Raw genomic sequence first — 16,583 nt, 5'->3', positions numbered from 1 at the left:
TCTGCATCAGCTCAGCTGCATCTGTGCTCAGCTTATGGGCCGCTGCACCCCCACCCCAGCTCCCTGTCTCAATACTCATGGCTGGGGGCCAGCGGGAAGGCATGCCAGGTGGAGCAGTCATATTTGTGAGGGTTTCTGTGCTGGAGATCAAACCCGGAGCCACATACAGGTGAGGCATATGCCTGCCCCTGAGCTATATTCCTGGCCCTTCATGTATTAAAGTTTAAAAAGGACCAACTAGTTGTGTTTTTTTTTCCCTCTTGTTTGCTTTTGGTTTTTTGTTTTGTTTTGGGCCAGTTGTGCTCAGGGTTTACTCAGGGGACCATATGGAGTGCCAGGCATCAAACGCAAGTCAAAGAGATAGTACAATGGGTAGGACTTTTTCCTTGCATGCGGCCAACCTGGGCCTCTGTCCTATTGCTCTGGCCCCAAGATCAGCTGTTTTATTGAAGTATTACTTACACACCACAGAATGCATTCATTTTATTTATACATTTTACTGAAATTTGGTGGGGGTTTGGGGTGGGGGTTGGACCACAATTGGTGAGTCTCAGGGGTTACTCCTGGCTCTGCACTCAGGAATTACTCTTGGTGGTGCTCTGACTGGGCATCAAACCCAGGCTGGCTGCATGCAAGGCAAATGCCCTACCCTCTCTACTATTGGTCCAGCCCAGGTCAGTGAATTTTGTCCAGGGCATGCCCCCAAGTAGCCATCCCAGTTAAAGTACAATGTGTTTTGCTCCACTTCTATTGAGGTACCTTGGCTTCATGCTTACAGCGCTCCCATATACATACCAGAGAGCCCACTGCCTTTCACTCATTATAAAGATGATTTTCATTCCTCAAAAGGATTTTCCCTCTGGGCCTAGAGCAATAGTACAGTGGATAGGGTGGATGCCTTGCACATGACTGACCTAAGTTCGATCCCTGACACCCTGTATGGCCCCCTGAGTCCTGCCAAGAGTGATCTCTGTGCACAGAGCTTGGAAGAAGCTCTGAGCACAGCCCGGTGTGCCGCCCCACTTAAAAAAAAATGTTTTCCTTTCAAATTGGGAGTGTGGCTCAGGGTCAGAGCACCTGTCTTGAACTCATGAGATTCTGGGATTAATCCTTGGCACTGGAACCAACAAAAAGGAGTAGGGGAAATTCCTCATTGCCCCTGGCAATGCTCAGGGGTTACTTCTGCCTATGTTCTCAGGAATGACTCCTGGCAGTGCTCAGGGGACCATATAGGATACTGGGGATTGAACCTGGTTTGCCACATGAAGGGCAAACACCTTCTCCACTGGACTGTCTCAACAGCCCCTGCTCTCTATTACTTGGTCGGATTTGTTTTTCCCAATTTTCTGTTCAGTCCATCTAGGTTTCTTTTTGAAAGCCAGAGTGTATGTGTTGAATATGAAAACGGACCGTGTCTGACCCTGGGCAGGCCACAGGCTGCCGAGATGGCCTGGCTTCTTGTGGGTTCCCCTCCACTTTGGTATTTGGGCCACATCCAGTTGTGCTCAGGCCTTACTCCTGGCTCTGTGCTCAGGAACCACTCCTGGTGGAGCTTGGGGGGAACAGATAGGGTGCTGGGGGTCGAACCTGGGTCACCTTCGTGCAAAGCACTCACCCCTCCCACCAACTGCCATTGCTCTGGCCCCTGGCCTGCTGTTCCGGTGTGCAGGCTCTGGCTGTCTGGAGGTTCTTCCCACTCCGTGCCAGCAGCCCTGTCATTCAGCACCTGGGCACCACTGACAGACGGCGGGCAGAAGCGTGGCGGTGGCTGGGAAGTAACAGAGCTGTTCTCCATAGGTCCGAGGACTCGTTCAAGCAGTACTTCAGTGAGATGCCCTGGCTTGCTGTGCCCTACACCGATGAGGCCCGGCGCTCTCGCCTCAACAGGCTTTATGGGATCCAAGGTAGGCGGCCTGCGCCTGGCTCCTGGCAGTCCACTCCCTGGGGTCGGCTTTGCTTTCCAGAGGGAAAAGAACTTCCTTAGTGCCATGAGTGTTCGTGTTCCTCACTGAACTCGGCATGGAGGCTTTTTTTTTTCTCTTTTTGGGTCATACCCAGCGATGCACGGGGGTTACTCCTGGCTCATGCACTCAGGAATTACAACTGGTGGTGCTCGGGAGACCATATGGGATGCTGGGAATCGAACCCGGGTCGGCTGCATGCAAGGCAAAATGCCTCACCCGCTGTGCTATGGCTCCAGCCCCACATGAAGGCTTCTTAGTCTGCCGGTGAAACTGCACTCATTTATTTTGGGACCACACCTGGCTGCCATCGGGGCTTCTTTATTCCTGGCCCTGTGCTCAGAGATCAGTCACTCCTGGTGGGGCTCCGGGAACCATATGGGGTGCTGGGGATGGAACTGGGGCAAGTGCCTTACTGATGTACCATCTCTCCAGTCCTAAGAAAGGGCAGACCATCTGCTTCTCATGAACTGGCCTCTGCTCGGGGTTCCCATGTGGTCAGGACACTGAGCACATGCTCCCCAGTGACCTGGCCAAACCCCTGCCCAGAGGACCGCCGGGCCCCTTGGGGTGATCTTTGGCATCGTGTGGCAGACTCTCTGTGCCTTGGTTTCCCCCTCTGTTTAGTCTCCCCACAGAGCTGCTTGCCCCGTGGGGGAGTCGGGGGAAGTAGCGAGTGCTGAGGGGCTGCAGGTAAAGGTGCATTTCCTCATGGCATTGAACACCGGGACATCACTGTGTCTTTCCAGAAGCAATGGTGATGGGTGAGAGACTCTTTCAGTTCTGTGGCTCCCTCCTTCCCAGCCTCAGTAGTTTTTGTCTCAGTGCCGGGCTGATGTGTGTGTGAAGGGTCAGACTCGTTCCCTTACTCCAGTGGTCTTTGGCAGACACAGCTCAAGTGGGGTTCCCAGTGCTACTCGCAGAAATCCAGGGACGGTATTACATGAGATAAGTATCAGGTACCAGAAGGACCCCAGGCCAGTGGCCGCGGCAGAGGCTTGAACTGACACCTGATGGGGACAGGCTGACGTACTGGTTTATTCAGGGTGGATTTGCTCAGCGCCAGCTCCCTGCAGATGTGTTTTTTTGTTTTGTTTTGTTTTGCCTTTTTGAATGCAGGACCTCATACATTTTCTCTGGCAGGCTGAATGCCCGTGAACAAGTTACTTAGCCTCCTAGTGAGAGCTGGAAATGTTCAGTGTTGAGCACATAGCAAGCACTTCATAAAATACTTAGCTGACTTGGATTGGGGGAAGAAAACTTTGATCTTACCACCCCCAAAAAGATGAATTTTGGATGTGGAAAACTAAAAGGCAGCCAATACTATTAATAACACATATGGCAACGAATCAATATCCTCCTTAGAAGAAGACTTCCCAGATGCCAGTCCAGAGAGAGAGAGAGAAAGAATTCAGTAGAAAACATGTATAAGATATGAAACAGGCAGCTTTTTTGCTCTAGAGAAGGCTGTGTTCTCTTATACACATATTCCTCTCGTTCTCACATTTCTTTAAGTAAATTTCTTTCAATAAAACTATTTTGCATATATATGTGTATATGTGTGAGTGTGCATACATGCAGAATAGTTGTATGAGTACAGACACACACACACACACACACACACACCATATATATCCGGCAGTCCACACAGATCATATTCATATTGCATCATTTGCCTTTGTGATTTATTAATGAAAACACTGAATTCGTATCTATCACACTTGCCAAGAGCTCACCGTCCCCTGAAGTATAATGCTGAGTTTACAGGCAAGAGCAGAGTGCTGGTAGGAATATAAATCCAAACAGCCTTTCCGGAGAACTATTAGCGGCATCCATCACAGGCCTCCCAGATCTGAGAGCCCGCCCTTTCGAAACCCCACCTGGAGTTAATGTGCAGGAAATTACCTTTGTCGTGCCCAGCAAAAGCATCTCTGAGCAGGTGGTGGGTCCCCTCCCCACCCCCCGTTTTATTTTCGATCATAATTCTTTGGTTTATTTAACCCATAGAAAACTCGGCACCGAATCTGTCATTCCTTTAGCACGGCTGACCGTTTCTGCCCCAGCCTCCTTTTCTCTTCCTCGTTTCCTCCGCAGGGAAATATTCTCATCTGTTTTTATTGGATTGTGTCATTTGTGCTTTAAGCTGTCTCACATTTTTTTTGGGGGGGGGAGTGGGAGGGGGCGTGGGGAAGGATAGGAGCCAGCAGGACTCTGCCTTATCTCCAGCTAACCATCCATGTTCTGAAACCAGAAGGGCAGCCCCATCAGCCCTGGCGCAGCTGTGGGGAGATGGCATGGGAAATAGCCCCCAGCATGACCACGTGGTGAGAAACTCACCAGCATTTGTGGATGCGCCTTTTGTTGGAGGCCTTAGCCCATGAGCCCCGTGCCCACGAGAGTGGAGCATCGCAGATGTGGGGAGTCCCCTTCTCCTGCGGGCAGGGGCCAGCATGCTGCAGGCCCTCCACCAGGCTGTGGGCTCCATGGCCTGAGTGTGAGGGGGGCAGCATGCCCTCTCTGTGTCAGGCGAGAGGCGCCCCTGCGCCAGGGCGCACTGCACTCGTGTAGGTCTGTTCCGGTTCTGGAGGTGCAGCGGAGGTGGGGGCGGGATGGGAGGAGGGTGCTCTTTCCCTAGGGGGGCCTGCAGGCTCGAAAGTGTGAGCTGATGTTCTTCTGGTCACCCCCGGAAAGCAGGGAAGGGCACTGTTCTTGCTTCTCCAGCTGTCGCCATGTAAATGTTAGACGTGAGAGCCCCTGTTGGTAGGTGTGGCCCCACCGCCAGAGAGCAGGACCGTAGCCCTGCTACGTGTGAGGCTCTGCAGGGCTGGCCAGGCTGTGCTGCTCTGGCGCCCGCTGTCTGGGGTTGGGGAGCATCACCCATGTGGCCACAGACTCCAAGGAGCGTCTGGGAGAGGCCCCAGGGCCAGGCAGGCCACAGCCCAGCCATTGGGCATCAATGAGGTTTGTGTAAACTGACTCTGGCCAGCAAGGGTCCTCCTGGCCACCCTCATACCTGCAGCCTGCCCCAGTGGCCCTGCCATCAGATCTTGTCTCTCTTCAGTGTTTTGGGTTTTGTTTTGTTTTGTTTTGGGACTACACCTGGCAGTGCTCAGGGCTTAGCCATACCTCTGCACCCAGGGATCACTCCTAACAGGTCCGGGGGACCATCTGGGGTGTCAGGGTCAGCAGTGTGCAAAGCAAGCACCCGACCTGCTATACGATCACTCCAGCCCCAATCTCAAGTTTACACTCTCTCCTGGGCACTGGATTTTGTGGCCAGCAGCTTTTGTGATTGCTGAGCTCTCATGCTAGGCCTTGGGGATTCATTCCTGCAAGCAAACCCATCTGGCACTGTCAAGCCAGTGACGATACACAAAAGAAACATGCCACAGAATCCTGCTCAAGGCAAGTCTCAGTGAAGACTCACACAACAGAATGACTTGAATTCAAAGCTGTGAAAGCCAGGAAGGCTTCCTGGGGAGGGTGCCTCAGGAGCACAGACTTCCTGGATGGGAATGGCCGAGATTTCAGTCGTGCAGGAGGCGTAGGTAGGGGAACCAGGACAAAAGTAAGAGGTTTCTGGCGGGAATGTCCTGTAGAGTCGAGTGGGTGACAAGACTGATGACAAACTTTGGAAGACTTTGGAGAGATTTGGTGGGGGTGAGAGAGGAGACAGTAGTGACCTTCCCTCTGCTGGGTGAGAAATCCCAGGGCAGGCTGCACACCACGGAACACGCTGGCTGGCTGAGCTGCCCTCACAGCGGATGGACGGACGGACGGATGGACGCCAGGCCAGACATGGGCGGGTGAGACGCTCCGGGAGCCTGCTTCCCTGACGGGAGCACTTCCTAGCATGTAGGGCCACATGCACTGCACTGTGTCCACTGGCCTCCGTTTTGCTAGTCACCGGGTGAGTGCCTCATTCTTCACGCTTGTGTTCTGCAGTGCTCTAATCTTAAGACCGAGGATGGGAGTCTTGCCTCTTGCCACCCCCCACTACCAAAATAGCCGGGAGAGAAGGCCCCCCGGGGCCAGGCACCTCACAGTCGTGGGGTGCTCCCTCACACCTGTGAACCTGACCCCCAGCCTGACCTCAGGGAAGGGGTCCCCGAGCACGTGCCTGAGTGGCTCCTCCAGGCCAGAGTGGAGCAGAGGGATGCTGTGTGGAGTCGGGCAGGCTGGCCTCACCCGGGGCCATGAGCGGAGGCCCAGACCCCTGCGTCCCCGCTGGCTGGCACCCCTATGGCACAGTCCCGGCCCCTCTCCCGGTCTCTCTGCGCTGGGACGTTTCATGACTCAGAGTCTGACACCCTCCCGCATCCCTGTTCCTCCCGCGTTGGCAGAGACAGAGTCCTTGTTTGCTGCCCCGCTGCCCCGGGCCAGCAGCCTGGTCCTGCCTCTTCTGGCCTCCTCACTGCTCACTCACTCACTCTTAGCTGCTTCTCTGCCTAACAGAATGCTCAATGAAAGGAAAATCCTGGGCCGGAGTGATAGTACAGCGGGTAGGGCTTTGATTCACCTTGCATGCGGCCGACCCGGGTTCGATGCCCAGCATCCCATATAGTCCCCCGAACACTGCCAGGAGTAATTCCTGAGTGCAGAGCCAGGAGTAACCCCTGAGCATCGCCAGGTGTGACCCAAAAAAGAAAAAAAAAAAAAGGAAAACGCTATTGGTGGCCAGAGAGATGGTTCAAGGGGCTAGAGAATTTTGTTTTGGGGACCAAACCTGGTGATGCTCAGAGCTGACTTCTGACTCTTACACTCAGCTTCACTCCTGGTGGTTCTCGGGGGTCCATATGTGATGCCAGGGATCCAACCAGGTCATCTACCATCTCTCCAGTCCCTAGGGTAAAGGTAAAGGTAAAGGCCCTCCCGTTGATCGTCGATTTGCTCGAGCGGGCCCAGTAACGTCTCCATTGGAGACTTTGTTGTTACTGTGTCTGGCATATCCAATACTCTCGGTAGCTTTCCGGGCTCTCCGAGAGGGGCGGAGGAATTGAACTCGGGTCAGCCATGTTGGCCGCGTGTAAGGCGAACGCCCTACCCGCTGCAGTCCCTAGGGATTATTTTTTTTTCTTTTTGGGTTATACCCAGCAATGCTCAGGGCTGACTCCTTGACTCTGCACTCAGAAATTACTTCTGGAGGTGCTCGAGGAACCATGTGGGACCAGATCCAATATTTTGTGGTCTGCTGTATGCAAGGCAAATGCCCTCCTGTTGTACTCTCACTCAACCCCTAGGGAATATTTTTTTTACATGTGGGGAGCCCCAGATTTGATCCCTGACACTACACGGTTCCCCACGCACCTGGCAGGAGTGCCCTTGAGCCTTGCTGGGTGTGTCCTTCCCCCTAAAATAAAAAATTTAAAACAGCAAATGCCATCACCTTCTAAAGTTCAGGCTGCCACAAGTGACGCAGCCCTGAGCTTAAACAACAGGATCGATTTCTCACAGTACTGGGTCTGTAAATGCAAATGCAAGGTGCCAGCTGATGGGGGGGAGGGGCCTCTGCCCGACAGTGGCAAGCTGCCCTCTGGGTGTGCCCTCACATGGAAGAAGGAGAGAGAGACCGTGCAGCAGGCGGGGCATTTGCCGTGCACACGACCCACCAGGATTGATCCCTGCATCCCACATGGCCTCCTGAGCGCGCCAGGAGTAAGCCCTGAGCATTGCTGGTTGTTGTGCGCCTGCCACAAAACAAAAAAGGAGGGAGGGAGGGAGGGAGGGAGGGAGGGGGGAGGGATGGAAGAAGGTAGAGGGTAGAGAGGGACAGTATGGGTGTTCATGCCTCGCACCTGGCTGACTCCAGTTGGCTCCCAGCACCACATATGGTCCGTCAGTCACTGACAGGAGCGGTCCCTGCACAGACAGCCAGGAGGAAGCCCTGAAGATTGCTGAGTGGTCCCCCCAAAACCAAATAATGTGATTCTCAGGGCTGGCAGGGTGTTCCAGGAAAGGGAACAATTGATACAAAGTTCAGGCATGTGTTGAATGTTCTAAGGTCAAACCTGTGGGGTTTACACACACACACACACACACACACACACACACACACACACACACACCAATTTGCTGGTTCCTCCTGGGTGTCTTACAGACTAATTAAATTTTGATACTGTCTCATTGGAGTTAGTGTCTGATCCCCCAGATCCAGGACTCTGTCCCACAAGACTCTTCCCTCCCCCGCTTTAAACATGAATCACAAGTCCCAGGCTGACTATAAACTAAATTAGGGGTTTCCATGACCACCACCACCCCCAGGACAGGTAATCTGCTAGAGCAGTTTCCGAGGAACTCAGGAGAACAATTTGCTTACTAGTGTCAGTTTATTTGAAAGGCTGGAACTCAGGAAATGCTGATGGGAGAGATGCAGAGGACAGGCTGTATGGGAAAGGGTACCATCCCAGCACCTCATGAACCTGGCCGCCAGACTGAACACCACAGTCTAGGGGGACTAGGGAGACCCCATTACATAGAAAGAGAATTGCCGAAATCACTGGCTGTTGGCCTCCAGCCCCTCTTCCTTTCCTTCCTCAGAGGTTGGAGGTCAGGGATGGGTCTGAAAGTTCTAACCTTCTCTTCCTGCTTTTGTTTGGAGCCACACCCAGTGGTGCTCAGGGATCACTCCTGGGGAGGCCCAGGGGACCATATGGGATGCTGGGGATCAAACCTAGCCGAGCACATGCAAAGCAAATGCCCTACTGTCTCTCTGGCCCCTAATCCTGCTTTTCTGATCACTGCCTCCATTCTGACGCCACTGAGAGGCCCCAGCCACTGTCATTTTATTAACACACACAGATTCCTGTCATCTCATTACATACACAGATACCCATAATCTCATTAGCATACACTGATACCCATCATCCATTGGCATGCATATGCTTTTTCTTTTTAATTAGTTTTTAATTGAATCACATGGGAAGCACAATTCCAAAGTTGTTCATGATTGGGTTTCAGTCATACAATGTTCCAACACCCGTCCCTTCACCAGAGTACATATCCCACCACCAGTGTCCCCAGTTTCCCTCTCCAGCCTGTCTCCATGGCAGGCACTTTTCTTCTTTTTTCCCCCCTGTGAATGCAGATACTCTTACCACGGGATGAAGATCTGGTGTTAGAGTCCCACCTCTCCAGGGTCACTCCCCACATGGGGACACTGCATGCTCAGTCAGCATCGTGGCTGCCAAGGGCCACTCCGGGGAGGGAGCTGCACCCCTGCTGGCTTCCACAGCCTGTCCTGCCCTCACTCCTCCAGAAACATTGGGATCCAGTTGTACTCACAGTGCTGGGATAGCCCTATCTGTCCCTGGGGGAAGCCCCTTACCTTGCCTTCCAGTGAGTGACACTGTGTGTGCCTGGCCACATGGAAACGGGGGGGGGGGGGCTCTGTGGGAGCCCGCAGTTGTCCCAGCAGCTGGGGGGCTGGGCTTGGAGCTGGTGGGCTCTGGGGAGCAGGAGACCTGGCCTGAATGCCCATTGTGGGCCGACGTGTCCTGGAATTTGGGATCTTAGTTTGTGGCCCTCGGCCCGGCCTTTTGCAGATTTGTTTTTTTGTGCTGAGGGCCACAGCAGTAGTCCAGTGAGGTGGCCACTTACTTGCACACAATAACCCTGGGTTTGATTCCCCCGGCATCCCATATGATCCCCAGAGCATCGCCAGGAGCGACTTCTGTGCACAAAGCCAGCAGTAAGCCCTGAGCATTGCTGGGCTTACCCTCCTCCGCCCCCCACCCCAACAACAACAACAAAAAAGTGTGGCTTCTGGGAGTCCAGAGTGGCCCTGAGGTGCCCTGCACTGACCAGGGCTGTTGACCAGCAGCCTTCAGGGTATTTGGTGGTTTCCCTTTGTCTTCAGGAAAGCTGGGCTGCCAGGAGTAGTCCCCGCACATTGGGCTCTGCATGCAGACAGGGGAATTCAAGCCCTCTGAGCTGTTTAAAAAACACCTCTTCAGGAAAGGGTTTAGACACACTTGGCCAAAGGCAAATCCCATTAGCCATTGTCTGACTAATCCCGGCTGTCAGGGAACGTGGTGTTCTATGCAGAGGGCCTTAGAGCCCCTTCCCCCCTCCCCCTCCTCCTCTCTATCACCCCCAGCCTTACGGGGAGGCCAAGTGGACAGAGCGCGGCCAGTGCAGGGCTCTGGGCCAGGCCTGCTGTGGCAGACTGTGGGGTGGCCTTCACAGTCCCTGACCTGTTCATCTTCTCTTTCTCCTGGCCTTTTGCTTTTTTTCTCGTCCTTCTGTGGTTTCTTGTCTTCTTCCCTTTCCCGCCCATTCCCCCTGCTTTCCCTTTCATTGCCTTCTTCCCTGCCTCTCCCAAAGAGACAGGAGGGACAGGAGGCAGGATCCGCACCAGGGAGAAACAGAACACCGTGTTTCGCCATCGGCTGTCGCCGTGAGTTTGTGGTTTTGTCGGCACTTCTCAGGATTTGTCCCCAGGGCCTGGGGAGGACTAGCCAGGCCCCCTCGGGACCTTCTGAGCGGCTCTGGCATTTGCTTTGGTCTTGTATTGAGAGCATAAAGGGAACAAGGGGGAGGCTGTGTGACAGCGACACTCACCCGCGTGGCCACTGCCGAGAACTGACACTTTGCGCTTCAGGTATTTGAGAGACACACAGACAAAGGGAGGCCCTGCAGAGTCTTCTCCTCTGGTGCTGTGTCCCCTCCCAGGGGAACCTCAACGTGTCCCACACGCTGTTTCCTGTTTGTACTGCTGGAGCTGGGCTGCTGGCGAGTGACTATGAATAATGCATGGTGGGGTAAGGGCCTCCCGCAAATTGCTTTCCTCACCTCCTGGGAGGGTTCAGGATTGACCCCCGTCTGATATTTCTGTCTGGTTCATTTCTTTCTGGCGCTGAAGTTTTTTATGCTATAACTGTGCCTCAGTTTCTCTGTTTGATGGCCCGTGGGTTCTTGGTCTTCTGGCTTTTTTTTTGTATCATAGGAACGTGGTCTCTGCTTCTGCACCTGAGGCCCGAACCATGCAAAACATTCAGGCTGCTCACCCGGGTCCAAACCGCCCCTTGGCCTCTGGGCGGGGGGGTCCTCGGGATTCTGTCACCTAGACCCAGTTGGCTGCCTTCTTCCTTTCCTCCTTCCTGTTCTCATCCAGGAAAGGGGGCCCCCCTGGAAGGGGAGGCACAGGAGGCTGATTCAGAGGATGGTGGTCGGCAGAGTTGTGGATGGCGATCATTTGGCACACTAACCCCTCCCACCCCCCAACGACCCCGGCCCTTTGGTTTTCTGGAGTCTTATTTCATGCTAATCCATTGTTTCCTCACGCCCTGACAGAAAACCGAGCTACACATACATCTACTCCGACCTACATTCCTTCCTCACGAGCGCAACTGTTTTCACTTTGTGAGTGCCTGCTGGTCTCTGTCCACACGCACATCCTCACCCCAGGCTGTCACCGAGTGCTCGGCTGCTGTCTGTTGAACCCCGCCCTGCCTCCGCCTGGGGCAGGGGCCCTCCTGCTCCTTCCCTGGCCCTGCCAGACCCCCAGCTTTTGGTTTTCTAGGGGGCAGAGAGAAGCTGTCCCTGAAAGGAATGGGCTGGGCCCCCCTCTATGCCATCTGGTCCTCACTGGCCCCAGATCTGATTTCTCTCGCCTTCTCTGTCCCCCCCCCCCAGGCTGTCGGCATCCTGGGTCTGGGGGGCCCTCTGTAGCCCCGCGTGATAACTGCCACTTCCGGAACACCCCAGCTCCTGCCAACCTCTGTTCAAAGAACTTGAGCAAGTGGTGGGAAGGCTGGCTGGCCTGTCCTACGCGTGGCCTTGGTCACCCTGACATGGCCTGGGTCTCTGGGAGGTGCCAATGCCTGAAACAGCCCAGGGTAGCCACTGTGAGCTCTGAGGTGGGCAGCCCCCGGGGTGAGGGGCATTTCTCTCTGGTTCTGCCTCTGCCCCCGGCCACTCCCTCTGAGGGGTGTGAAGGTGATAGATGCGCTTCCGCTTCTCCCGTTGGAGGCGGGCCACTGCAGGCTGCCAAGCTGGCTGGAGCACGTAACACAACCCCAGGGTTGTTCTGTGGTGTCACCCGCACCCACCGGGGAGTAGCAGCAGAGCAGAGTAGGAATGAGCTGCTTTGGGTACCGAAGTGCCTGTCACGGGCGTGGTCGGCTCTGGAGGCGAGGCCTCTGAGTGTAGAGGGCAGGGCCCAGGCAGGGGCGCGGTGCGGGCTGGGGGAACTGCAGTGGGGAGCACAGTGCAGCGAGCAGCGAGGTGGGAGGCTCAGAGCGGCCGCGGCTCTGAGATTCCATCTCAGGCTCTGTGGTTGGGGCTGTGAGTTGTGGGGGACTTGATGTGCGTTTCTTGCCCCAGCCCAGGGCTTGACACCCACAGTGTCCTCGGCCTGCTCCCCCCGAGACCTCTCCCAGCTGGGCCAGCAGTGCCAGGACCCCCGCCACTGTCCTGTGCTCCTCCTCCAGCCCCTGCCCACATGCCTTGTCACATGTATGCAGAGCTCCATGGCCCCGGTGCTGCGCTGTGGGGCTGTGGTGAGCCTGAGACAAGGGCACCAGCAGGTTTTTGCAGCCTGTGCCCTGCCCCGGGGGGGGGGGGGGGGCTCTTTTTTTTTTTTTTTTTGCTTTTTAGGTCACACCCAGCGATGCACAGGGGTTACTCCTGGCTCATGCACTCAGGAATTACTTCTGACAGTACTCAGGGGACCATATGGGATGCTGGGAGTCGAATCCGGGTCGGCCACGTGGAAGGCAAACACCCTATCTGCTGTGCTGTCACTCAGCCTCCCTACCCAGGGGTCTCTCTAGGGTGCTTTACCCACCACTGCTGGAGGCCAGACCCACGCGCCCCGTTGTCAGGCACTGCTACCTGGCTCTCAGTGCTCTCTCTCTCTCTCTCTCTCTCTCTCTCTCTCTCTCTCTCTCTTTCTCTCGCAGGCATCCCCACCCTCATCGTGCTGGACCCACAGGGGGAGGTGATCACGCGGCAGGGCCGGGTGGAGGTGCTCAACGACGAGGACTGCCGCGAGTTCCCCTGGCACCCCAAGCCCGTGCTGGAGCTCTCCGACTCCAACGCCGCGCAGCTCAACGAGGGCCCCTGCCTCGTCCTCTTCGTAGGTAGGACTGGGCGGGCCAGGGGGCAGGGGAGTCTGGGCCTGTGCTCTTTGGGCTTATGGCTCTTCGTGGCTAGTCCTGGGAGCTGCTCCTGCTGCTGGTGTGTGTGTGTGTGTGTGTGTGTGTGTGTGTGTGTGTGTGTGTGTGTGTGCTGGCTTTTCCCCATGGGCTCTCACCAGCTGGCTTTTGTTGGAGGGAGGAGGTGTCAGGTGCTGAGGTGCTGGGGTGAGGCTCTCTACAAGGCTTCAGCTGTGCTCTGGTAACAGCCCAGGGCTGTGTCAGGCTCCATCCGTGCCCACGTGCCCCTTACAGCTTCCCAGTATCTTTTTTTTTTCTTCCCGTTCTTGCCCAGTATCTCTCCTGGGCCTGTGAGAAGGCCCCTGTCCTGCTGATGGGCAGCAGCACCCCAAGGTCCTACAACCCACCCAGCACTTGGAGGCTCAGATCCCAGCCGGGGCATTGTCTGTCCCATCATTCTCAGGGAGTGGGGGGCATGCAGCATCCTGCTTTCTGGGAGTTGGTACAGGGCCCAATAGGCAAATTCACCCACATGTGTGTATGTGGAGGGGGGGGGTCGCGGTGCCCACAACCAGAGCCTCGCGTGCAGGTGGGTGCTTGTCTCCTGAGCCCTTGTTCCCAGCTCCGAGAGAGAATGTTTGCCAGGCCTGTGCTGGGAGGACTGGGCCCGCAGGAGTGTTGCCACTGCAGGGCCCCAGGGTGTCACAGAACTACCCAGAGTTTTGGTGCCCCCACACCCCAGAGTGTGGCCCTCTGGGTGCTGCACTCCCCTTGCCACCTGCCTTGGGGGCAACAGGAGTGAGCCCCGGGCCCTGGGGTGCAGCTGCCCCAAGTGGAGGCGAGAGGCCCCCCTCAGAGAGCTGAAGCCCGAGTTCAGTTCAGCCCTTCCAAGGCCAGACCAGCTGTGGCCTCAGGGTGCCGCCCTAGCTGCAGGAACCAGAGATGGCAGCTCATGGCATCTTGGTTTGTGACTGAGAGAGAAGCTGCCAGCCGCCTCGGGTTGAAGGGAGCTTGGCTGGGGTACAGTTGTGGCACATGGGGCAAAAGGGGGCAGAGCTGACACACAGTGGACAGACACTGCCCCCAGGCACCAAAGCTGCTGTCGGGTGTGTGCTGGGGCTCTCTGGGGGCACCCCATGGACCCGCCTACGGTGCCTCATCTTTCCCTCCCGCAGATTCCGAGGATGATGGTGAGTCGGAGGCAGCCAAGCAGCTGATCCAGCCCATAGCTGAGAAGATCATCGCCAAGTACAAAGCCAAAGAGGAGGAGGCCCCGCTCCTGTTCTTCGTGGCTGGGGAGGTAAGTGCTCCCATGAGTGCTGCTGCCACAGGCCTTCACTGGGAGGTGTGAAGGGGCCCCGTTGCTTCCGTCAGATCCACGTCAGATCCACGGAGAGTCCCGGGAGTGACCCCGTGGGGGCGTGCAAGCATAGCATATGTGAAGCCCCTGGTGCCAAAAAGGACAGGCCTGCAGGAGGGGCACAGGGGCCTCGCAGACCCTGTCTCACTAGCATCTGGTCATAAGTTCAAATCCCGGGTGTCTCACATGTGGCCAGTGTGATCCCAGCAGTTCTGCTGCCTGCCGTCAGACAGAGAGAGCTCCCGGTGTGTGAGAAAGGGGTGTGCTCCCCGGTGGGCTCCATTGCCAGGGGTGTTGTCCCCCTGGCTACCACAGCAAGGGCTGGAGTGCCTCCCTTGCAGGAGGAAGCCGGGGAGTCCAGGGGGTGCGTGTTTAGGGGGGGATGTCTCCCCAAGGATTTTCAGACTCAGATCCTCCTGCTGCCTGCACTCAGTCCCTGTTTGGCACAGACAACAGCACACTTGCTGCTACTGGGGACATGCTCAGGATGACGGGGAGGGCACACTCTGTGACCTACCAGCCAGACTGCAAAAGGGCGTCTAAGCTGGGCATGCCTGGTCATCCTTTGTCCCGTCTCTGGATCTACTTGCCTCCGGGAAAGTGGCTTGAAAGCCATCGGGGATGGCCCCTGATGTCTCCGGCTGGATGGTGCGAGCACTGCAGCTCCTGAAGTCCACTGTGGGTGGGGCTGGTTCTGGTTAAAAAATATTCTGGGGTTGAATATTTTCAACCTGGGCCCCTGATGTGCCCCTGTGGGGCAGCAGATACAGAAGTGATGGCAAAGCCAGCAGAGACAGAGAACATCCCAACCTCACACACAACTGCCCAGGTGGCTCCCGGCATCCCCTGTGGCCCTGGAGCCCCGCCAGGAGTGAGCCCTGAGGCCAGAGCCAAGCTCAGGTGTCTTTCGCCCAGTCCTCTGACTAGGATGGGGCAGAGAAAGGGATCTGGGAGCCTGTCCCTGGCTCCATAGGGCCCGGCCGGGCCTGCAGCCCCTGAGATGCTGCCCCAGGAGAGTGGGGTGGGCGCTGCTTCTTGGCAGGCTTCAGTACCACTGGGACGGAGCCCCTGAACGCTGATGGGCTCTCTCTCTTCCCCCCTTCACCCCCAGGACGACATGACCGACTCCCTGCGGGACTACACCAACCTGCCCGAGGCCGCGCCGCTGCTCACCATCCTGGACATGTCCGCCCGGGCCAAGTACGTGATGGACGTGGAGGAGATCACGCCCGCCGTCGTGGAGGCCTTTGTGAATGACTTCCTAGCAGAGAAGCTCAAACCGGAGCCCATCTAGGGCTGCTGCAGGCGCTATTTAAAACTGTCTCCTCCCCCTCTTCCTCCTCCTCTTCCTCCTCTCTCCCCGTCCCTCCTCCCTGGGCCTTTCCAGCGGGTCCTAAATCACACAACCCAAGTGTCCGACTTCTCTGCGGTGCCTTGTTCTCTGCATTAACTCCTCAGCTAGCACCCCCCTGGGCGGCGCCCCTTCTGAGCAGCAGAAGAACCCCCATATCTGGAGACTCTGCTTGGGACTCGGGGGGCTGCCGGAATCGGGCCCGCGTTGCTCTGTCACGCCTTGGTGCTCTGGCTCTGCCTCTGGTGTGGAGAGCCGGGGAAGGGCTGAGACTGCCTCTCCTCGGCCTCCCAGGTGACGGGGTCTGGCTTGGCCGGAGCAGCCGGTCCCCAGGTGCCACATCTCTAGGGAAGTGTGTGCCCTTCTCGGAGAAGAAAGGGTCTTGGGGCACGGTGCAGCTGGGAACAGTTTCCTGAGCTCCTGCCACGTGATAAGTTTCTCATCCCTTTCACCTCCTTTTCTTCCTTGCTCATGACCTCCTCCAAGTTTCTGCCTACTCATACGAATAGCCCCTACGGCCTTGGAATTTGTGTTAATAAATTCTTCCTTCTGATCCTCCCCCCAAGAAGAGGCACTCAACCCAATTCTTAGAGGTGTTCCACCTGCCAGCACTGGACTTGGAAACCTGGAGCCCCGCCCAGGTTTCTGCACCCATCTTTGGTACCCAGGTTGTCCTTCTTTTCAAAAGAGACCAGGAAAAGAGCAGCAGCCTGGCTGTCCCCAGCACCTGCAGAGAGGGGTGAGGGCACTGGCCCTCATCTACTCCGCCCAGCCCGGGGATGGAGGGTTGCCTCCTGGGCAGCTGGTTCCAAAAG

At 56.3% G+C, this 16,583-nt stretch overlaps 1 protein-coding gene across 1 annotated transcript in view; it reads left to right on the top strand.

Annotated features, from left to right (window-relative positions):
* NXN (nucleoredoxin) overlaps nt 1–16,380 on the top strand; it is a 169,966-nt gene extending 153,586 nt beyond the window's left edge. The window contains exons 5-8 of the mRNA XM_056126893.1: nt 1,798–1,904; nt 12,863–13,042; nt 14,233–14,357; nt 15,529–16,380. Of these exons, the coding sequence (XP_055982868.1) occupies nt 1,798–1,904; nt 12,863–13,042; nt 14,233–14,357; nt 15,529–15,711 (595 nt within the window). The 3' untranslated portion in view covers nt 15,712–16,380. The remainder of the gene's footprint in view (nt 1–1,797; nt 1,905–12,862; nt 13,043–14,232; nt 14,358–15,528) is intronic.
* The last annotated feature ends 203 nt before the right edge of the window (nt 16,381–16,583 follow it).

Source organism: Sorex fumeus, unplaced genomic scaffold (genome assembly GCF_029834395.1).
Source record: "Sorex fumeus unplaced genomic scaffold, SorFum_2.1 ptg000063l, whole genome shotgun sequence".
In the NCBI taxonomy this organism is placed as follows: domain Eukaryota; kingdom Metazoa; phylum Chordata; class Mammalia; order Eulipotyphla; family Soricidae; genus Sorex; species Sorex fumeus.
The sequence above is the reverse complement of the archived record's forward strand: the minus strand, read 5'-3'. Positions and strand labels throughout refer to the sequence as shown.